Here is a 24,608-nt window from a genome sequence, read left to right on the forward strand (position 1 = left end):
AGTGATTTCAAAATGTCAAGGACAATTTTTTTCCTCTTTTTATTTCATTTCACTACAACGTAATTGACTTTGTCCTCATTGTGAGTTTTGAGTGCTAAAAGGTGGACACTAAAAGGCAACGAATGTGAAAGTTAGGTTCTTAGGGACCCTTTGCAACTCTAAGAAAGTGAAGAAGATTCTGTGCATTGTCCATGTCATGATAAGTAGGGGCTTGTGCAGATTTGCAAGGGTGCAATATTGTTACTTGTATGGTCTCAACGGCACCAAGGGGCATCTGCATGACTATATCAAATTGCATATTGACTCTTCCACAAGTTTGGGTTGTTGGCATCCACTCACATATCGTAGTTGAAGATCAGTATCGCAATGTGATGTGGAATGCACACCAAGTTCTATTGACCAAGCCCTTCAAACTCTCAAAGATCACTTCTTTACCCACGAACGTAGTGTTTGGTTGGTTGAAGGGAAAACCACAAAACAAACAAGAAGGATCACACTACTTTCTTTGAGGAGATGATCTTATGATTCCTCAACATCAAACTGTCTCCTCCTGCAGAAAAGTGTAATTAGCATAAGAGGATACTTACTCTCTTGGACACAACGCGAGCTATATGTTAACCTATGATAAAGGCTTGATCAAGTGCAAGGGTTTTAGGGATCTTATGAGGGTTAATGTCCTTATCTTCTTGTTTGGGTGTAAAACAAGTAACGTATATCAGAAAAGTGTGTTGCTACCTTGGGAGACTTGGAAAGGATTAAATTCGTCAAAATAGCAAGTGATTAGTATAGGCTCTAGCATATATTCCACCATTTTAAGCTTATAATTGTGGAGGGGAGTGAGGTGATTGTAGATATACAAGAAGATACACTCTTTTTGACGGAAAAACAAGATATTGACATTTCTGCTTCACTTTCCTTTGAAAGTAAGCGAAATCTCAGTATTTTGGCAGTAGCATGAGCAATCACCAGCTCTTGCTCAGGTGCATGCATAATTGCTGGAATGTTACATATATTTCTTTTTGTCCTAGGACCTATCCTTTTGCCTCAATATTCTTACTAGCTCATACGGTGATGTCTATACTCTGACTAAGCTCAAAGCTAAATGCACACAATTTGTTTTTGGACATTTGTATAACATGCTCTTGTTTATCCTATATTTTCCTACAATTTTAAATGTTTTCACATAGGTTTTATACATACAAAAGTACTGGTGTTGTGTATATTTTTGTACGTCTGTCAGCATTTTATAGGTATGTCCCCACACAAGGACGTCGACCATCAGTATGGACTAGTTGAAAATGCACATAGACAATGACACATCAATAGCTGACGTGGAAAAATGCATTGCCCAAGGAAAAGGGAACATCGACACCACATCATGTTTCTAAAAATGTGCTTCTTGTTTGGTAAATGTACTGGGCAGGCCTCATGAATATTTCATGTGCTGTGTTCTTGTTTTGCTTGTACAATTAACATCTCTTTTGCATGCAGGAAATCAGGGAGCTTCTTGCATCTTGGAAGTGTCATCTTGAAGCAGCTTCCTGCATATTTTTCCATGCTCCTTCAAGAAATAGCCATGTACTGTTCGGAGGAGAGGATGCTCCTTTGAATCGGAATGACAAACGAGTGCGCAATGTGCCTTTCACAACTCGACGACCTACTTTCAAAGAAGCTAAATGGGTCTTCAGTGAGTTGATTACTATTACCTATCAAAAGAAAGAGGCATTTGATGCAACTAGTTCAGCGAGTTCATCCAAATCAAACAGCAAGAAGCTTCAAGAAGGAATAGCTGTGGATGTGGGAATTGAAAACCTTATCAGCAAAGGGGTCAAGGATGTTGCTGAACCTACCTTTTCTTCTGCTGAAAAACAAAGGGAAGGATCCGACACCCAAAGTGAAAATGCATCAGTTGGCGTGAAAATAGAAATTTCTACAACTCCACTCCATAATGCCTCACAACTTGGACAAGTGGATCTGGTTTTAGAGTTGTTGGAAAAGGGCGCTAATCCTTGTTCCAAAGATCATCGAGGGCGAACACCTTACAGTCTTGCTACTGACAAAGAGACAAGAAATGCGTTTCGAAGGTTTATGGCTGCAAATATAGATATGTGGGATTGGCATGCAGCGAGTGTTCCTAGTGCACTCACAGATGAAATGGAAGCTGCACAAGCAGCCAAGCAGGTAACGGATAATTTAATCTGTTCCTTTTTCCAACTACAAGCTCAATCACATATCTGTAATTAAAATTACATTGTGGAGTGCAAAGACATAGTCCCTATTTTACGACCCTTCTACCCTCAATGCAGCAACTTTCATGGTTCAGTAGATGTTAATATTGCCAATCGAATAGCCCAACTTTTGTGGCCTTCCAGTGGCAAGGCTTCTGTGATGGGCTTGATGTTTTGCTGAAACAATTGTGGTGATTGTCCCTTTCACCATATTCTAACTATATTACAAGGTGTCATTGTCACACTCTTTTCATTATTTCTTATGGATGTTTCTTTCTTTAATATCTTATTTGCTACTGTCTTGACTTTTCCCTGATGACCACTTTTTTGCTAGCATTTCTTCCTCTTATCTCTAACAAATGTTTTTGTTTTTCCAACGTGATATATCTTTCCAGATCAACGAGATCTGGATTTGATGGATATGTGAATGAGAACTAAATGAGATTCTAGTACATCAAGATGTCTATCTGGATGAAATGACTCAAAACTCTTGTGAGTGCATCAAGAGTTCCGGAAGGATAAGATGGCTGCATGGCGATCTAGGTGTATCCAGAGTTTTGGATGGAATGAGATGGCTAGATTTGAATGATTGAAACACAGAGTTCAGTGTGAACCAAGTGTGTGATTTTGTGTTGATATAATGGCTTGTGAGGATAGTCATTGGCATGGTTTGCTTGATTGAAATGTGAAATGAAAGGATATGAATCTGATAGTAATAATATTTCGTAGATCAAGACATCTGTAAAAAGATTAGCGTCATGTGGATGTGATTGTTAAATGGTTACAATGATCAGGATTTGTATCTTAGACCCTCGCCAGAAATGTGATTGATCAGTGACTGATGTCTTTGTAGAAGTAGAAGTGCTGGACTGGCGGAGTCTGGTGCTTGAGTACATAGAGTCAGTGTCTATTGAAGAAAGTTTCTATCCTATAACTGTTTTGCAGGCATAATTGAGGGTGATTACAATTCTTTCAAGAGGTGGAATGTCACAAAGTGATGATGTGGCGTGCTCAACTAGAAGCAAAGTGGCTGAGAGGAGAAGGAGAAACTAATCTTGGAAGAACTTGCAGAAGTTTTGGACGTAGGGCCTAAAAGAGGCTTAAGATTAAAAATCTTAACCCAGACAACTTAAAGAATTTATGAAGCACCATTCGAGGAGCCGAAAATCCTAAGATCAAAAGCTTGACCTCTCGGAGTAATTTTCGTAAATTGCATTGCCATGCTGACATGGCACATTGTGCGGATTTCCGCGCTTTGCGGTGCTGATGCTGACGTGGCAGGATATAGAGATTTTCGCGTTTTGGATGCTAGGTGCTGCAGTTTTATGAGGTGCTTTTGAGAGCAATTGTTTATAGGTGAAGTGCTTTTAGAACTGAAGCTTTTCGGGGTTTTGCTCTTTGGCAACCCTTGTACTGTTTATAAGATCCCCTGGGGTTCTCACTCTAAAGAGCATCTTGACATAGAGTCTGAGAGCAGAGGACCCTTGGGTGTATTGTTGCGGTGAGCAATAATAAAGAAATACCAAAAGGGGTGCCAGTCCTTGGGGCCAGTGCATTTGGACGCGGAACTTCATCGTGTCGTGGACTCTCGCTCTCTTTCTCGTAGAGTCTAGTGCTTTTGCAGTTTCTTATATTGATTTCTCGCTTGGAGTGTCCAAGCATGTAACACTAGACTAATTATTGCATACACAACTTTGGGAGGTTTGGAGAGGATGCGTTCCCAGGTTAAGTTCCAATAGCCTCGCACCAAACTATGGCTTTTTGATACTCTGGTTGCCTCAATGCTATATGGAGTACCACTTGAAAGTATTGACCTTGCTCCAAAAAGAAAAGAAATCATGTTAAAAATCATTGTTGCCCCTTGATCCCACTTGGGGAGTGCAAATATGGGGACCCTCAGTAGATCATCATAATCGTCAGCATGGACGTACACATGGGTTGCGAGACATCGAGAGGCCACTTATGTCCATGATCTCCCTGATGATCAAGGCTTAGCACTAGATTGGTAACAATACACTTTTGTGTTCTCTTAACGCAACAACTTTCTAGAATTATTGCTCAAGATACCAAGGAGGTTCTAAAGTGTCCTATATCCACAAAGGTAACTTATGACCTGATTTTTTTTTGGAATTTTTATGGCATTGAATAACATTTTAAAACCTAACTCAAGCCAAAAAAACCTGTGCTGTTTTGGACCGATTTTCATGAAATCGGCATTAGATCATTATAAAACACAGCTTAGTGACGAATGCTACATAGCTAGCATAGGGAGCCCTATAGGTGTTGTTATGGTTCTTAAAAATAGAAAGCCTATGTATTGGAAGTTATGGCCCATTTATGGAAAATTCTCTATGCACGTTTTTGATGAATATTTTGGAAGTGTCTTTGTAATCAAAAGGCAATTCTGAGTTTATGGAGTTCTCACTATGTAACCCTTCTTTCTTGAATTTTGAGGCACCTAATATTCTAAATAGCAAAAACACAAAGGCGGGCGTGACTTTCCATTTCAGCAAAATTGGACTGATTTTGAGTTAACGCCATGTTATTTTCGAATTGCTAAATTTCGCTCAACAAACATGGTACATTTTAAGCTTAGGTCCAAATGGAAAATATAAGCGTACAATTCCAATTTGGTGCCAACTTGACAGGTTTATATGCCATACGGAAGGCCACATTGTGGAAGCCAGTTTTTTCATCTGTGTAGTTTTTGTACTTCATAGATGTGTTCCAAATTGTCTTGGGGATACATGTTTTGATGCTTTCTATGCTTGAACATGAAAGTAAAGAACCAAAGTGAGTAAAGTGGAAGCATTTATGAAGGTAATGATAGGTTTTTGTATAGAAACATCGATGAAAAAATACACTTTTTTTTGTACTTAATTCTATGTTCAAAAGAAATTTTTTGGGCTTACTGCAATTATAGACTTTGTTCAAGGACTCATTGATGTTTACGGGAAAAAAAGGCTTTTTGTCTGGAGATTTTTGTCTTGGTAAAATGGGGTTCACCTCGCAAATACAAAGTTTTTGATGAAATTGGGCACTCCTTTGGCTTTGAGAGCTCCTCATGACCATATAGTCAAGAGTTGTATATTTTTTCCACGTAAAGTGTGGTGTTAGCTTTGAGATGGGAGTGAGGACTTCTACAAACACATATGTATGATAGGAGTATTTGATTTTTTTCCAAAACCCTGAAAGGACACTTTTGTGTCCTCTTAGGTTACCAAACTAGTGCTAAATTAGGCCTAGGTCTCCCATGCTTTATCTGAGCACAACTAGCTGCCCTTTCTTTGGTGGTGGGGGCTCTTATGAGATCAATGTCATTCTGTTACAGACTTTGGGCAAGACACACGAAGAATCACTCAAAATACTTCACAACTTTATCACACTTTTTAAATAGAGCCGACACGGCCCGACGTAGTTAAGTGCTGTAACAAACTGCTGACGTGTCGAAACCCTAACCCTAAAATCAGAAACCCTAATTCTGTCCAAAATCCTAATTTTGCTGAAACCCTAACCCTAGAATCAAAAACCCTAATTTTGCCCCAAAACCCTAGTTTTGTTGAAACCCTAACCCTAAAATCAGAAACCCTAATTCTGTCCAAAACCCTAATTCTGTTGAAAGCCTAACCCTAAAATCAGAAACCTTAATTCTGCTTGAAACCCTAACCCTAAAATCAGAAACCCTAAACCTAAACCTAATCCTGATTTGCTGACGTGGGGAGCTGACACGTGGCCTGCTCTACGAACACCAACGCGATATAAGAAAAGCTGGCAGCTTTTGGCATTGCTTTTTGGATGAGGAGCTTTTGAGTTTTGAAGGCTTTTCATTGTAATTGCTTTTTAGGCCAAGGGCCTTCAAATATGAGGTTAGGGCTAATTCTCTGGCATGCTTCCTGGAGAAGGTGCAGTGTCTGGAGTACCGGCTTGTACTGTGTTGATGCAATATAAAGAAATACCGAAAGGGGCGCCAAGGTTGTGGCCAATACTCTCTGGGGTGGACTTCCGCCACTCCGTGTCGCGTGTCGTCTCTCTCTTTCAGTTCAATTGTTATTGAAGTGCTAAAAGTCTGTTCAGTCTGTTCTTTTCTATTGGCACGTGGTGCCCGCCTTGTGACAGTGGTATCAGAGCATCAGGCGTGTGCTTTTCTAAAAGCATACCGGTCCTACAAAAGAGCAGACAGAGCTATTGGAATTTTATTTGAGGCGTCTTCGCCCTCCAACCCGGACTTAATAGCCACTCCCACCCTTACTTCATCGCGCATCGAGCGCGCTCCCGTCTTCACCGTTCATGTCTTACAGGGCAAAGAAGGATTCGATATTTGTTTGGAGTCATTGTTTTTCTCAAAAGCTGTGCCACGCCAGATGTTGATGTCTATAGCTACCAAGCCGCACACTCCAAGTACTTGGCAAGCTTTCAAGGATTTATTTTTTGCCCGAAGTTATATGGTTTCTAACATCTTCCTTCGCAGTGCAACTTCTGGCAGAGTGGGGTATCCTGAAATGCTTGCCATGGCAACCCTAGCAGATTATATCTTGAAATTTCTCGACATCTCTCAGTAGATGTCTCTTCACGAGTAGATGACCTTGGAGGTTTAGTGCGATTGCTATCTTGGGACTATCATCGCCGCCAAAGCAACTCTGTTTGTCCAAGAGCTGGCGGACCATGCGGTGCTCGGCTACGACCTCATGGATGGAATCTAACCCTAATTTTTGGTGCAGGTTTTAAGATGGAAAGTCAGTCGACTTTTCGAGCTCGACTGATGTTAAGATTGCTTTTTAAGTTTGAGTTCTGTTTGATCTTGTTTGGAATTTGTTTGAAATGGATGGTATCTGTTTTGAACCTGTTGGTGCCGATTTGAATTGTTTGACTCTGGTTTGATACTGGTTTCAATGATTGGTGATTTTACTCCCGGGTGGAGAAGTGAGAAATTATGTTTGAGCATGCTTGTTCATACTCATGGCCTGGACCCTTGTGGTTATTTGCGGGGGGGAGTATTGAATGATTGAAAAGTGCTGTTTTTTTTTTAACCTCATGGCCCGGACCCTTGTGGTTATTTATGGGGGGAGTATTGTTGTGACTCTCGGCCCGGACCTGGATGGTTATGCGGGAGAAGTATTAAGAAGTCTGAGCAGTGGTTACTCTCAGCACCTCCAAACGACTCACGTTGCGGTCTGGGGGGCGTTTGGTTGTAAAAGGCCTCTACATCTCCCGGCCCGGACCTTTTTAGGTTATGCAGGAGGAGTGATGAGGGAGTCGTTGAATATCTCCTAGCCCGGACCTTGTTAGGTTATGCGGGAGGAGTGTTCATCGGCGGCTTTATGTTTCTATGTCTTGTAACATGCATATGTAAGCATTTGTGTTGCATTGTGATGTGCCAACCACTGAATATTCCTAATTGGATGAGATTGCCTGGGTATGTAATTTTAGTGCATCAAGACACCCGTGGAAGATCAGTACGGTCTGGGTGTGATGGCTAATTTCACTACGCCGGAATATCAAGAGTTCCGATCTGGACGAAAGGAGAAGCTAACTCCTTGATCAAAACAGTCGAAAGGAGAAGCTAGCTCCTTGATCAAAATAGCCAAAAGGAGAAGCTAACTCCTTGATCAAAAGAGCAGAAAGGAGAAGCTAACTCCTTAATAAAAAGAGCAAACCGATTGTCCCTCGGAAATTTTTGAGCTAACTTGAGTTGTTTTGCAGATATGCTGTAATCGCGGACGATTACTCTCTTTCAAGAAGGGGAGATGTAACAAACTGCTGACGTGTCGAAACCCTAAATCTAAAATTAGAAACCCTAATTCTGCCCAAAACCCTAATTCTGCTGAAACCCTAACCCTAAAATCAGAAACCCTAATTCTGCCTAAAACCCTAATTTTGCTGAAACCCTAACCCTAAAATTAGAAAGCCTAATTCTTCCCGAAACCCTAATCATCAAATCAAAAACCCTAATTCTGCATGAAATCCTAACCCTAAAATCAGAATCCCCAACCCTAACCTTGATTTGTTGACGTGGGAGACTGACACATGGCCTGCTGTACGGACACGAGCGGGATTTAAGAAAAGCTGGCAGCTTTTGGCATTGATTTTTGGACCAGGAGCGTTTGAGTTTTGAAGGCTTTTCATTGTAATTTCTTTTTAGGCCAAGGGCCTTTAAATATGAGGTTAGGGCTCATTCTGTGGCATGCATCCGGGAGAAGGTGCAGAGTCTGGAGTACCGGCTTGTACTGTGTTGATGCAATATAAAGAAATACCGAAAGGGGCGCCAAGGTTTGGGGCCAATACTCTCTGGGGTGGAATTTCGCCACTCCGTGTCGCGTGTCGTCTCTCTCTTTCAGTTCAATTGTTATTGAAGTGCTAAAAGTCTGTTCAGTCTGTTCTTTTCTATTGGCACGTGGTGCCCGCCTTGTGACAAGTGCCCGGAGGTACTGGCCCCAAAATCTGGCGCCCCTTTCGGTTTTTATTTTTATATTAATGCTTGAGCAATGTTACAACTCGTGCATGCCCTCTCTGCTCAGTTGCTCTTCAGCACACTGAGAGGGAGAGTGGCCTTGGGTTGAATTTAAATTCCCTTGGCCATTAAACTCAAAAGCAGTTACATGAAAAGCTGCTAACTCAAAAGCAATTGTCCCAAAAGCATCCATCGGAAATCGCGGAAATCGTGTCAGTGCTTTTTACGAAAATCCGTACGATAGTCCACATCAGCATGTCAACGCTTCTTACGGAAATGCGTACAGTTCTACAACGCCATGAGGTCCGGGCAATCCCGCCATGTCATCATTTTGTGACATACCTCCCTCTTGAAAGAATTGTAATCGCTCTCGATTACACCTACAAAAAAATGAGACATAAACCATAAACCAATTTAGTAGAGACCAACTCTTAAGTGCCGACGCACTAGACGACACAAATTTAGCACTTGCACAAAGACGACAGTCACTGCACATTGACATCACATTCAAATCATATCACATAGAATCCATCCAGATCGAGGACCATGATTCTTGGCAACATATTTAGCAATCGTATCTAGATCCATACCGGACCTTACTGATGTCGGATTAACTAATTCTTATTGCGATCGTGTCTATAGATTTCTCAAGGCCGAAATGCTACAGTCAATCCATCTCTCAATCCTGCACTCAAACACAATCACATGTGTGAGTAATCATTTCGGGGATTCCAGTTCATCAATCAAACACTGAGTTCATACTGAACAAAGTGTTTCAATCATTCAATTCTACTCATCTTATTGCTGTGTAGCCATCTCATCCCTCGGGAACTCTTGATGCGTTCACCACAGTTTCATTCAATTATTCATCATCAGCCATCATCATCATTCAAAATTCATGATTCTTATTGCGAATGGTGATCGGGTTCATTCTGGAGTTGGCATTGCTTCCAATTCGTTATCATCTCATTCTTGATTTCATATGTTATCTATAACTGGATCTTTCAGAAAACATTAATTTCATAAATGAAAGTCATCTTCCGTAATTTCTATTTTAAAATTATTCATTCATAAATTCATAAAGCAAAATACTTTCTGCTTATTAGTATCTTTTTCAATTTTCTATCCAGTATCCGTTCTGGAGCGAGTATCTCCTCGCCCAATTTTATTTCAGTCTGTCTGTCGTTCTCATTCTTGTGCCTTTTTGGGGCACCGCGCAGATATATGTCCTTGTTCTCGATAGTCAAAACACTTCCCTATTTTGAGGTATTCGTCTTCAGTCAATCATGGACATGTATCTTTCCTTCCTCTTCTTCCGTCATCAGTTGTCAAAAGTTGATCTGTTGGATAAGTCAAGTTACGTGAATGCATAGAAAACCCTTGCTTAGCATGTCCCATCAGTTGTTGTATTGACTCAGATTTCTGTAGTAAGCAGTAATTTCGTATCTCTTTGGGAAGTCCACAGCAAAATTGCTCAATTTGCTGCTTATAACTGATCTCTTTAAAAGATGAGGCAGGGAGAAAAACATCCCAAAATCTCTCACAATAAGTATCCAAAGTATTTGCCTTGACCATCCGAAGATGATGCCAGGCGGTAATCACGTCACGTTTGTACTCTTGAGTAAGCCACGAGGAAATAAAAAGTCTTTTGAACTTTAGCCACTTTGTCGGTGCTTCTTTTCCTAACAGAAGAGTGGACCACCATGTCCATGCATTTCCTTTCAAGTAGGATGTTGCCCTTCTAATCTTGGAGTGCTCTGAATAGCGCCCTCCAAAAAAAGCTATGTCAAGCTGTTGAATAAAAGCGAGGACCTTGTGCGCATCTCGAAAACCTGAAAAGGTATCAAATTTTATCGCTTGTCCACCTTCCTTGAATTCTTTGGTCTTCTTGTTGTTATCTTCGAGAAAGTCGTATTGATTGGCTCTATAAAAGTACTCTCTTTGAATAAAACTTCTGGTCATCAACTTCTGAACTTTCAGAAGAGGATGAATCCTCCTCAGAAATGTCAGAAAATTTCCGTACTTTCACCCGATCCAAAATTGTTGGGTGGGCTCGTCTGGTTCTTGCGAGATTCCTCACTTGAATCCATGTGTACTCTGAGGCTTATGCCTTGTAAGATAGAGTGATGAAGACGGGAGCGCGCCCGATGCGCAATGAAGGGTGGGAGTAGCTAATAAGTCGAGGGCCGAGACACGAAGACTCTTTGATAGAATTTTCAGAGGATCGGTATGCTTTGAGAAAAGCACCTGCCTAAAGCTCTGATAGCACTTTTATAGACTTGGGCACCCCAAGTCGGAAATCGGGCACGACACACAAAAGAATCACTTAAAATACTGAACAACTTTATCAAACTTTTCAAAATAGAGGGGATAGGGCCCGGCGTAGTTCCGTGCCCAAAGGTATTGGCTCCAAAATCTGGCGCCCCTTTCGGTATTTATATTTGTATTAATGCTTGAGCAAAGTTACAACTCCCGCAGGCCCTCTCTGCTCAGTTGCTCGTCAACAAATTGAGAAAGAGAGTGGCCTTGGGTTCAATTTAATGGCCCTTGGCCATTAAATTGAGGGCCATCAAACTCAAAAGCAGTTACATGAAAAGCTGCTAACTCAAAAGCAATTGGCCCAAAAGCATCCAGTCAAAATAAGGGAAATTCGTACAACCTTCCACATGGCATGTCAATGCTTTTTACGTTACGAAATCTGTACGACAGTCCATGTCAACATGTCTGTCCTTTTTACGAGAATGTGTACAATTTTGCCACGTCATCAGGTCCGTGCAGTCCCGCCATGTCATCATTTTGTGACACATTCATACACAGCTTATGGGAACTCCCATGAGATCATTATGCTCCGTTGGATCTAGACTCCTAACGGCACTTGACAACGTAGGGAGATACATCATGTTGGTTTGCACAGATGGAAGCATGGTTTGAGGACTCTAGATCTAGCGGAGAGTCGTAGCTTACGGATTTTTTCCAAAGGGACCACACCCCCTCGATTCCCAGACCCACTGAGGGGAGTGACTCTCCAGCAGGCTGAGACGAGCCAGGCAAGCCGACGCCAGCGTGTTACCGAATGCCAGGCCCCACAACTCCACCGTATACAGATAGAGGAGATCCAGACCCGAGAACGCCGAGCTGCTGAGGAGAGACGAGCCCAGATGATGGCCGGCCAGGTGCGTTCATTCGAGCAACCCTTGCTCTCAATCCTCCCATGTACCACATTTTACACCCCCCTATTAGTACAGGATGGAGCTATCTAGCTAGATGCATCTACAACTACCCTGAGCATAAAGACATGCACGTATCCCTAGTACTATAGCACCTCCCTCCCCCCCCTCCCAAAAAAAAAAAAAAAAAAAAAAAAGATCCCATCATACACCAAGGCTTTTTCTTTTATTCTGTACCAGTTTGGATTGTTTTGTCTTTTCCAATAGATGGAGGACATACACACATGTATATTTGATTTGTCTCATAGGCCGACTTCGGCCTCTTATAGACGTTAAAATTAATCTCTCTCTCTCTCTCTCTCTCTCTCTCTCTCTCTCTCTCTCTCTCTCTCTCTCTCTCTCTCTCCCCTTTTGCACTTTGTGCATTTTCTCAGCTTTATGTTAGCGATTAGAATATTAAAATCTGTCGCATGTTGGCAGGCCGAGAAGGATGCAAAGCGGAAAGCTAAAGCCAAAGAGCAAAAGAAAGCGAGAAAAGAGAGATTGAAAACTCGGGTAAATTTTGCATAGTGTTTTGACTTAGCAAGTTTGAGATGTTTCAACATGCTTTAGTTTTTGCATTGACATGCTTTTCTGAGGTTTGTATTTTTTGCATGGTACGTTTAGATTATGGATCATTTATTCTTTCATTTGGCCAAATATTGAGATTGCAGATTTTGCATGCTTTTATTCATGTTTTGGAGAAGCTGCTTATTTCCACATCACAACTGACTGTCAAGGGGGCTGTTGTTATACTGTCCGAAAAGCAAAGCTCTGAAAAACTCTGCCTATGCTTAAAGCTGACGCTAGAAAGTCTGGGTTGTATGAGCGCTGGGCTGTTTTTGGACCTGACGCTCTCCTTGCTGTTGACCAATGTCCTTCCACAGAGTGTGCTTTCCTTAAGCACACGAAGGCTGCTGAAATTTTTATTTACTGGCCATTTGCATGCCTTTTTCTGGTTGCTCTGGCTGCTTTCCTTAGGTCCTGAATTCATCTAGTAGTATTTTGAGCAAGAGCAGAACATGCCCTTATCTCTGTAACTCTTGAAAAGCAGTCAGACTTTAATTATTGGTTGTGAAATTTGCAGGAAGCAGCTGCAGCATCTTCTGAAAAAATGGTTTCTGAAAGTACTTTAAACTTGACTCAGAATTCAAGCTCAATTGTGGCTCAAGATGTAAGCAATTTGTTCCTTTTGTTAGTTTGTTCAAAATCAGAACATGATGTAAGCTGTGTTCTGTAAGAGGTGTCTTGATTGTTTATTTTGGCTCAGTTGCTTGGATACTTCTTGTAGGACCTTATATCATGCAGTGAATGTAAATGTTTAATGTGCTTTTTTTCTTATGTGCAAAGACTTTCTTTTCGCTCTTTCTTTCACCATACTGATTTTACTGCAGGAGATTTTTTGTTGCTTGAGACTATGCCAAAGTTTGCTCCCACATTAAAATAAAAAATTTTGATGCGTCATTCCTGCATTATTCATTCGCTTTGTAAGGTTTAGTATCCTACCCTTGCTACCATGATCATAATGCTGGCTAGAAATGCTTTCCTTAAGGGGAATAGACGACCCCCAAGCAAGTGGATTGTCACCAATCTTATGCTACATGCTTCTAGAAATGCTAAATGCTTCTTAGAGCAACATAAACAATGTAAAGACTGTGAATGCATTGTTGAGCATGAACAGTCCAGCTGATGTATATGATTCACTAAGAAATTCAAAATCATCGTGTTGAGTGTCTGTACTAGGGCGATTCAGTCCAAGTTAATGTTCCTGAATTTCTAGGGTCATATTATCGCTTTTTGAGAGAAAATATGTCTGCACAAAGGAAACTTTTTGTGTTTGTCAGTTCTTAATTGAGGTTCATTGGAGGCATTGAGTGAAAGCAATACATTGAATTCATTGTGATAATAAACATATAAAGTGTAATTACTCACTTAGACATTATAGATAAGAGGCTTCATTGTTTCATTTAAAGGCTTTCAATCACAGTTTGCGCTTTCAGTAAGTCTACATAATGGCCTGGAAATCTGAATATCGTATATAGATCTCACACAGCCTTTGAACATGAGTCATATGAAATTGGAAGTAGGGGAGGTACTTCGTTGAGAGCCTAGCTTGAGTGAGAAAGTGATGAATATACAGATGATTGGTGCGCAACAAAGGTGTGCCTAAAAGATTATCTTCAATGCTGAAGACCGTAGATGACAGCTAAAAGGTCCTTGTCATGAGTACTAGTACTCATTCGTGATAGCTCTTGATCACAAGCTTCATTTTTTTGATGCATCTCTGTACAAATAGACCAATTGTCAGCAGCAACTCCAACTGAAATTTTTGTCTAAGTCTGTGTGGTTGTGTGCAACAGCTGTGTGCGCATGTATGCTTCCCTGGTTGCCTGCTTCTGTATGTTTTGCTTCCTGGTTTGGTAGACACAAGTGGTCGGCAGGGGTTGATGGAGTTTCCGTGGTGTGTGGGGATGGGCAGTCTCAGCCTCGTCTTCCGCTTGGTGTGTTTGCACGTTGAAGAGTGTTATAGCCATGTAGATTAATGCTAGGGATGGCTAGAGGCTCTCTTTCCCCGATTTTTGGTTTTTTGTCTCTTTACAGTGGTGATGGTTATTTTGCTAGGATACGCCGTTGTTACGGCCTTGGAGAACTGGAGTTAGATTCTTTGGTGGAGTTTTTGCAGCCCATGTTTAATTTCCTGCCTAAGTTTTCATCTTTGCATTAACTGGCATTTGCAATTCTGGTCAGCCGCAGTGTCTTTGTGTGAAGTCATCAGCAAGCCTGCGTATGTATACTACTACCCTGCATCCACAGTCCCACACTAACTGCCCCTAGCTTCCAGCTTGCGCGTACGTTTCTTTGGCTTTGCAATCGGCTTCATACTTCATAAGCATAATGACAGTCAATCATAGTTACCCGGAACGTGGAACGGGAACAGTGACGGGCCTCCCTGCGGAATGGGGGAACGGGAACGGCGCGGAACGAGAGGCATAAAAAACACCCAAATAATGCAATTTTTAGCGTTATGTGTTTGAATACAAGTAGTATTAGAGTCCTTTGACTCTAATACTCACAAAAAACATGATTTGAAGACCATTCCACCTTATTATGGCTTGATTGCATCATGTGGTGATCCGCGGTCATAGTACATTCACAACAGACATAGTACATGCTTGAGATAGAGAGCTTGAGAGAGGCTTCACTTCTTGAGACCAAGGGAGAGAGAGCTTGAAGCCTTGAAAGTTGAGGCCCAAGAGAGAGAGCTTGAGAGCTTGAGGATAGAGCTTGGGAGCTTGAGGCATGAGCGGGAGGGTAGAGCTTGAGAGCAAGGAAGAGAGAGAGAGCATTGAGGCTTGTTGCATTTGTGAAGGAAAGGGGTGAGGGGGGAGCAATTTATAAGGAAACAAACACACCCAAAATCTGCCCCTTTATGCTTTCTTACCATTGCTGCCGTTCCGGCCCCATTCCCCCCTTCCGTTCCGGTGATGCCTGGTCTGTCAGAATGCCCTGCCGTTCTGGGCACCTGCAGCAGCCGGCTGGAACGTCGTTCCGGCGTTCCAAGCCCTGGTAGTGGCATTCCCTGGTAACTCTGCAGTCAATATGCTGCATACACCCTGCAGGTTACTCATGTTTACTATTGAATTTGACAATCCAAGGTTACGGTAATTCTCTATCTTGTTTGTTTAGAGAGAGAGAGAGAGAGAGAGAGAGAGAGAGAGAGAGAGAGAGAGAGAGAGAGAGAGAGAGAGAGAGAGAGAGAGAGAGGCCAAAATGACCTATGAGACCAGAGCGTTGCAACGTGGTGGATCTGATACAAAGTCAGAGTAACAAAATGAAATGACAAAATGATAAAATAAAAATGCAATGGAATCCTAAATTGGTACCAAGGTGTGAACTAAGCAGCTAGTTGGGATAGCTAAATCACAAGTCACAAGAGATCGAGCATCTGTGGTGGCTGGCGGATCTCATCAATTTCCTCCATGGTCAGCAATCTGACTGGGCATCGTGCATGTCGGGCCAAAGTGATCCGAATCCTCTGATGTAGCCTCCGTCGATGCTGTGTAGTCCTCCGCAGTCGTGGGCGTCTGGATCTCCCGAGTCCCCAGCTTAGTTGCTCGGTCGATCAGTGTGCCTCTGGTGTGAGGCGACAAGATCTACTGTGGTAGTAGCTCCTCCGGGTGTCCAGTGTCTGCTCTAAAGAAGTCTGTGACATGTCTCTGAGACTGACTGGCCCCTCCTCTCATCAGGCTCTCTCTGTGTCTGTGCAGCTTGAGTAGAAACAAACCCAGGCATCTTTGATCCTCGTACCTCATGACTTTGGAGAGTGGTCAAAGCCCTCTCTGAACAAGTAGTGGAAGCGGCCTCGTATCTCATAGTAGACGGGGCAGTGGCATGTGTAGTGTAACTCTGTCTCAGGCTCCATGTCACACAGGGGGCATGTCCTGGCCTCTGCTGGTACTCCGCTGTAACTCCTAGTCTCGATCCGCAGCTAGTGTGAAGATGTGCGTTTTTGGTCAATAGCACACCGTATCCCATGAGACAAGTGGGTGTCCATGTATCTGGGCCTCGTCACAAAACCGTCCACCGTAAGTTGGAGAAGATTCTCTATGTAGAAAGCCATCTTTGTGCCCAACTCTTGTGCTGGCTGTATCCATGTCCTCCTGGTGTCTAGTTGAGTCAGGTCCTCACGGACGAGCCTAGTGATCTCGGACTGTGTAAGAGTCAGAGAGGGTGCATCGAGTGAGTACTAGAAGGGGGGCAATCTGTCTATATTGAACCCATGTGCATGGAACCATGATGTCATCTCCCCATACCAACATGCTGTATCTGCGTGCATGGCTAATTGTCGAGAGGACTCAAGTGCAAGGCGGGCGTATCTGTCTCTGGGAAGTTCCCACATGCGGTGTATGAAGGAGACGGATCTAGTGAGCGCCTCAACCACTAGTGGGGGGGCAACTAGCTTTGCTCGGATAATGGCACGTGGTACTAAAGCCTTGGCTCTAATGACCCGCGAGATCATAAAGACTAGAGGCTTCTCCATGTCCCCCTATCCATTAGTGCGACCTGTCCTCCCGTGATGATCCAATGAAGGCCTCCATACCTCAGCTCCATAGACAATGCAGAAGCCACCAAAGTGTCAAAGAGCCAGAGCTTTGTCAAATGCTCCTGAAACTGAACCTGTGAACACATCCTCTCCAATCTACCCAATGCCGAATGGGCTCCGGTCAATCTAGTCTCTGCTGCTCAATGAAAATGCTGGTCCACTAGAAACCACTTCAAGGTAAGTGTAAGCATTTATATATTCCACTGTCTCCTGGCCGTATGTAAATGCGCTCGCTGACCTCCTGATCCACTGTGGGGTGGTATTAAATACCATGACCTTGGTTTTACCAAGGTTAACAGGCAAACCACTTTCATGGGCAAACCTATGCAAAGCATCCAAGTGACGTTGCATCCCCTCCAGAGAGTTGGAGATCAACACAATATCATCAGCATATAACAATAGCGGAATCCATGTCCCTGCCAGCGGTGCACCTCTATCACCATCTCTCTCAATGTAGTCAGAAACCTCATCCACGTACATACCAAATAGAGTAGGAGAGAGCGGGCAACCTTGCTTCACCCCAATAGTGGAGTGAACCGATGTAGATAGACCCTCTGAGGCGCGTACATGCCCTACTACTGATCTGTACAATGCCATGATCCCCCAAATGAGCTCTGTGGGTACTCCCGTCTCCTGTAATCTGCGCATCAATCTAGCTCTGGGTACTGTGTCAAATGCTTTGCGGAAGTCCACAAAGCTACAATAGATCCGTCTCCCATGGGATCTGCCCCTCCTCGATGATGGCCCTGAGTGTCAAGATATGGTCAAGAGTAGAAAAACCTCTCTTGAACCCTGCCTGCCTAGCTGCACGTATTCCCTCCCTCTCTGCTCATCTACTCAGTTGTTGCTGCTCAAGAATGGATACGTACAACCGTGTCAATGTGTGTCCAATCATGATAGTGCGATAATTCTCAGGCTCCATAAGGTCTCCTGAGTTGAAGATAGGTACAATCGAAGATAGGCACCAAGTATCAAGCAAGCCTCACACATTGCATGGTTAAACATAACTGCTAGAAGCTCTGCTAGTAGATCTCTGGCATGCATGAAATGCTCAGCAACTAAGCCATCATAATCATATGCTCTCCCAGTCCTCATCTTGTCAATGGCCTTCTTCACCATCTCAGCAGTGAAAAAAGCACATGTGTGTGGGCATGGATCAGGGGGTCGGGAAGGGGCGGTTGTCCAGAAACTGTGTACAAAGATGATGCGTACTGACCCCAAGTCTCCGTAGAGGTAATGGCAGAGGGGGGGGGGGGGGGGGGGGGGGGGGGGCAGCTCATGAAAGAGCCGCCATGCCTCACACGAGTCCTGACTCAAGAATAGCTGGTATAGATCCTGCTCTAGTCGAGCCAAAAATGCCCTCTTCTTCCGCCGCACTAGGCATCGGAAGTCAATCTATGAGTGATGTCCCCCAAAAGCACTTCCCTCTGAAGTCTAGCCCTAGTATGGTGGCATTCCTCATCATACCAGCTGTTCTGAGGGATGCTCCCAGAACGGCGTCTGCACAGTCTGGGTGTGTGGGTATGCCTCTGCTGGTGCATCATGTAATGTCTATGTCAGTATAGTAGTAAGCTCCTCCAGAGGTTGCCCTGGCTCCTCAGTGCATAGGCGTCTGTAGAGAGAGAGAGAGAGAGAGAGAGAGAGAGAGAGAGAGAGAGAGAGAGAGAGAGAGAGAGAGAGAGAGAGAGAGAGAGCTTTGACATCTCGGAATTCTACCCTTAGTCAATTCTTGCTCCATGGCAGCTACCACACGTGCACCGAGCGTCACGACGACTGCCCATGGACCCTTCACCTTGACATATGACCTGACTACGAAGGACCTAGCTAGTGTCGAGGTGGCCACTAGACATTACTTGGGTGCATGGTGGATCTCTACCCTTCAGTGAGAAAGAGAAAAAGAAAAAGGAGGCCTCGTTGCCATACCTTTTGGCGGGCACAGCCTCTTGCAGCACCACACTCACAACCTCGACAGCATGTCTCCTGGACAGTCTTACAAGTTTTAGCTACTCAACGGGTTTACCTGACATACCCTCTACTTCGTAGCATACGCCCAGGGATACCTTACATTTGGCTATGGAGAGTACTTCCCACCTTTGCCATCTTCACCAACCCCTTCTCACCTTCCACCCCCCACCCATTGGCACTGCAGCACCATCACCCCCTGCCACACACCCCCACCCATGGCACTCCATCCTCTCCACCTCTACTATGCGCCCCACCACCCCCTTATGTTCCTCGATCCTTCATAGCTTTTGCGTCGGCAGCTTGGTAGTTTTCTAGAGCCGAGTACAACGGTGATAACACTGGTCCGTTATTGGCTCTTGGCTGTACATTTTACGGCATGCACAAAAGGAACCCTCTCCTCTAGGTAGTAGGCAGAGTCCCATGCTCTCCTTCCCCTTGTCTTTTGCTGGTACGAAGGCATGGATAGAGGTTTCAATGATGGATTTTGTTCTTCGCCACACCTTATAGACTGCATTCCATCATGCATTGCTACAAAGAGACTGGCACAGAGCATAGGAGCTATGTAGTGGCTACATACAGAGGACTGCTACAGTTTAACAGAGGTTTTGCATGTGGATCATACTACTTCGATCCCTCACACCATGGGAGTATGGTTGGAGTCGAGAGTAGTATCCACACTGGGATGCTTTTTTGACTACTTTGGTTCTTGATTTACAACCGCTCGCTCTTTTTCCCCAGGATAGCTCCTACGACCTGTACCACATGATGAGGATGCGCTTCCATTAGCTCTTGTTCCACAGCTTCCACGAGGAATCAAGAGGGCTCAACATTGATGATCCTTAGTCTTGTAGGCGTTGACAGGGTTGATATATGCCTTTGAGCTTTCCGATTCATCATTGGTTGATGCATGTATTTACATATTGTCACTTGGAATGTCGATGGCTTGCATTAACTAGCATCAATGGTCCCATAGAGAATTTGCTTCTTAGAGATTTGTGCTCTCATGTAGATCGAGATGTGGATATAGTTCTTATGCAAGAGCACAAGTTATTTATAGACAGTTATTGTAGATGTAGCAAGATGTTACCTGGGATTATCATACATTTTGGGAATTTACGATTGGACAACAATATTCTAGCAGTGGTGTATGCAATTCTGATGGTGCCATTGTGTACTTGAACATGGTACTCTAGTACATGGTAGAGCTGTAAGAGACTTGGACACCCCAAGTTGAGAATCTGATGCAACATACGTGAGAGAAATTGAAAATAACTTAATCACAACTAAGAGAGACGACACGGCGCGGCGTAGTTCCGTGCCCGGAGAGATTGGCCCCAAAGTCTGGTGCCCCTTTTGGTATTTCTTTTTATATTAATCTTGGCCAAGTACAATGTTCGAGGGTCCTCTCTCTCTGCTCAGTGCTCCCAAGCTAATGTATGAGGCCTTGGCAATCCTTATAAAGGCTCTTGGTCTTCCAAAAGCAGCTACATGAAAAGCTTCAAGTCCAAAAGCATCTGGTCTCAATTCCCTAGCGCCAAAAGCTGCCAGCACAAATCGCGCAAATCCATACAAATGCCACGTTAGCAGCCATCGCAAATCCGGAGCTGTTTGTACAACACTGCTACGTCAGCAGGTTTACGCAAAATTGGGTCGTTGCTTTTTTCTAGTGTTCTTGTGTCCCTTGGGTCCCATCAAACGGGAACCCATAAGTCAGTTTAACTAGGGTTTGTCCGACTGGACATGCCACGTGATCACTTCGTGATGACGGGAGCGATGTAGATTACTCTAGAGATTGATGATACCTTGGTTGGTTTGATGTGCATCTACGTCCCCACTTGAACTCAAGAGAGATTTTTTTCCAATAGATTGTAAATGTATCACCTACTGTGGTTGTTGGTGGTGATTTCAACAATGTCGAGACCACTGAGGACTGGCGGTCCATTCAACCCCCATCTTTACCATATGTAGCACAGTGTGACAGAGATGCTTCAGACAAATTCTTTTTTGCAATTTTTGATACAGATGCTTGACATATTTCATCTGTGGCTCGCATTCAACAATTATTGCAGTTTTTGTGGGGTTTTGGAAGGCAATTAGGTCATCTACTAGAGTGACTAGATATATTTTATGTGGGCGTCTAGGCATCATCTCATGGTGGGACAGTTACGATTTGGTCTGGCACAGTGCTCTCTCATCATGCCCCAATTTCTTTGCATTTGAGATTTGAAACTTCCTCTATGCCTAGACAAGGATCGCACATACCTAACTTGGTGTGAGGATGCGTCATTGTCTTAGTTGATGTCTGACGATTGGACACACACTCTTTGTGCAGACCCTGCATCCCATTTGTTTACATGCAACACTACTTCATCCGAGGCTTGCACATAGACGGTTGCAAAGCGGCAACGAGGCCTGTTCCGTAGAGAACATGAGTTATAGGGCCTGTTTCGTAGGGAACATGAGTTACAGGGCCGTTTGAGTTGCATATGTGTCACAAGTTGGTGACATGGCATGCCCAACTGGAAGGAAATTGGTCGAGAGGACAAGAAGATTTGAACTGTGAAGAAGTGGCCGAGAGGCCTAAGGGGTTAGGATTTTAAAACCTAACCTGACAACTTGAAGAACTTATAGAGCACTGGCCTAGGGGCCTAAACCCTAAAATACAAAAGCTTGACGTATGGGTTGATTTCGGTAAATTGCATTGACATGCTGACGTGGCAGGCTGTACAGATTTCCACGTTTTGCCCTCGTTTGAAAAAATTGCAGATTTGCGCATGCTTTTGGGTGCAAAAGCTTTTGGATCAAGTGCTTTTGGGGTTCTGCTTTTGGGCATCCCTTTTACATTTATAAGTGCCTAGAGGGCCTCACTCTTGAGAGCATTTGGACGCAGAGTCTTGGAGAAGAGGACCCTCAGGAGTTGTACTTTCGCGAAGTAATAATAAAGAAATACCTAAAGGGGCTCCAATCTTTGGGTCAATGCGCCTTGGCTCGGAATTCCTCCATGCCATGTCGACTATCCTCTTCTCTCTCTATCTCTATTGAAGTTCTGCAATTTCTATTTGTGTGTTGCTATTGATTTCTTGCTTTGAGTGTTCAAGCCTATAACAATGGTATCAAAGCTCAAAAAGATCCTTTCTATAGCACACATGGGTTCTCGCGGAGAATCTGACAGAGTCAACACCCCTTCGACTGTTGGTCACCGGGGAGATGAAGAAAAGCTCAAACTCAATGTGGGAACAGAAGAAACCAACACGGATTTTGACAAATTTTTGGTGGGGAATCTTGACAGAACCGAGTACAAAAGTCAATTGCAGGTTGACACGTGTATGAGAAGATTGATCAAGTACTCCAAAGATCTCAAATATGTAAATCACCTGACGAATTACCCGCTGATGAGATTCACCCAAGATGGCATGATTCTCCTCTCGAAACGGTAATGAAATAGGAAGCAAAGCCAAGTGCAGAAAAGAGAAAACTGTACTTGCAAAAAGAGTTGACAAAGCTCTTGAAAGAAGAATATGAACTAGTTAATGAAAGGCTTAAATCACTCTCGAAAGAAGAGGAAATCAGTGGGTTTTCCTGGTTATTTGGGCCAGAAGTCGACTTTCGATGTGGTACGCAGATCCAAGAAACACGTTCGTTTCGAGGATGACCAAAATTTTTCTTCGTCTTTAAAGAGTTCCGACAGTTCGTCAACCTCTAGTCCTAGAGAGGATGAGGAAAAGCGAAAGAAACAGAGAAAATGAAATTGGCCTGTTCAATCCAAAAAGGGCGGTAGACTTTACTTCAAACCTTGATTTAGCTTTCACCCATTTAATTTGTCGTCCACTTTACCTGTACATTCAAGACACAACAAAGGGGAGAGGGATACAGGCTGCTAGATTGCACCTGTATGAGTAGACCGACACCAGATTGGCCCCTAACTTAGTCGCCCCTTTCGGTATTTCTTTATTGTTCAAAAGAGGGAATAAACGCTGTGGATCCCTACAAGCTGCCCCGCACAAACTTGGCTGAATTTCAATTGTTCCGGCCCGATTTCGGCAGCATAACTGTACTAGGACCCTTCACAGTCAGTATTCCCACGAATTGAGTGACTTTCCCGACGCATACGGGCACTTTGCAAGACCTGGCGAGAATCTGCAGCACGCTGAATTCTCTGTTTTCAGCCCCGAAAATGCGCCAGATCACCTGTACTGCGGTCCCCTCGCGTCCCCGAACCTCCTAGGGGTATTAGGGACCGTTTAGGGCCAAAACCCTAAACCTGCAAAAATACACAGCAGGCTGTAATTTACTGTTTCGGGCTCCGTTTCGCGTGCCGGTCGTATTCGTAGCAAGTCCTCGAGCTCCCGCACGTGTAGGGCTACTTTCCTTTTGAATCGGACGAGATTTCTGGCGTGAAACCTCTCCGAATTCACCTGTACCTGCGGGGGATTAGCCGCTAGCTAATCTAGTACCTGTGCAAGAGGCTCTTGCCTCGGCAATCGTGCATGAACCCACACAACTGTACATTGGTCAATTGAAAAGCCCACTAGTGGGGCATAACATATTGCCATAGGGGAGAGAGAGGGCAGTGCGTAGCGTGCAGGGCATCACTCTTGGCACCGCACTGTACATAGGAGGGAAAGCAAGCACTCCATAGCTCTTAACCAGTGACAAATTCTGCAAAACAGCCCCTCCTCCCTTCAAATTCAGCACCAACTCTTGTTGCATGAGGAAAGTGCACCAGAAGGTGCCACTTGGCACATTTACAAGCATTTTCCCGTTTCGGGGTTGCCGCCTAAAAATCTCCCAACCGGTTGCCCAGTTGACTTCACGGCAAAGTAAGAAAATGTTCTCCTTGTCATTCCGGAGGTAATGACGTAAACACATTTTCAGGTTCCAAAATAGCAGTTCCCTAAATTTTAGGAGATGCTGCCATTGTATCTTTCTAGGTCATCTGACCCTCTTTGTACACTGCAGCCACACCCAGAACTGAAATGTAGCCTCTGTAACAAAGGATTCCAGTTTGGCTAGTCAATGACCCCACTTGGCTAACCATAGTCCTTGTCCAACTTTAGTGCTCTCTTGCCCTCAGGCCTGGACTCCCTCTGGACAGTTCCACACTAGCTATGCAATGCAGGGCAGTTATATTTATCTCAAATGTCCTCGTTTGCATCTATGTCGTACATGCTCACGGTCAACACTGATGTATTCAACACCTGTCGACACATGTACGACACATACATGCTCATTGTCAACCCTGGTGTATTCAACACCTCGTCGACTCATGTATTGCTTGCGTGTGAACCCTGTCCCAATGACATAGTGGTAGCTTCGCACTGTGCCATTGCTTTGAGTCACTAACTTTCCAATGACAAAATGGTAGCTGCACATTTTGCCAGTGTCTTATATAGTACACGTTGGATCCCATAACACTTTCGAGCATACCCAAACCGACAGTTTAAGAATGCAGTTACACATGTACTCTTTAATAGAAGCAATTACTGTATCCTTGACAAATTGATAAGAAATACTCACTTCTATAGCACTAACCAAACTTTTGGACATTCCATAAGATCAATTGCCAAACTGACAATCTGTACAGCTCTAACATTCATGTAACAGGTATTTCATTTGAGCTCACTTTAAATACCATGTACATCATTTGTTTCAAAAGC

General features: G+C 43.7%; 1 protein-coding gene across 1 annotated transcript in view; it reads left to right on the plus strand.

The window, feature by feature from the left end:
* LOC147429792 (zinc finger protein-like protein) overlaps nt 1-24,608 on the plus strand; it is a 141,997-nt gene that overhangs the window by 76,180 nt on the left and 41,209 nt on the right. The window contains exons 4-6 of the mRNA XM_086496024.1: nt 1,492-2,181; nt 12,324-12,398; nt 12,970-13,056. Coding sequence (XP_086352150.1) covers nt 1,492-2,181; nt 12,324-12,398; nt 12,970-13,056 — 852 coding nt within the window. The remainder of the gene's footprint in view (nt 1-1,491; nt 2,182-12,323; nt 12,399-12,969; nt 13,057-24,608) is intronic.

Source organism: Adiantum capillus-veneris, chromosome 22 (assembly GCF_014529385.1).
Source record: "Adiantum capillus-veneris isolate H3 chromosome 22, ASM1452938v2, whole genome shotgun sequence".
NCBI lineage: Eukaryota > Viridiplantae > Streptophyta > Polypodiopsida > Polypodiales > Pteridaceae > Adiantum > Adiantum capillus-veneris.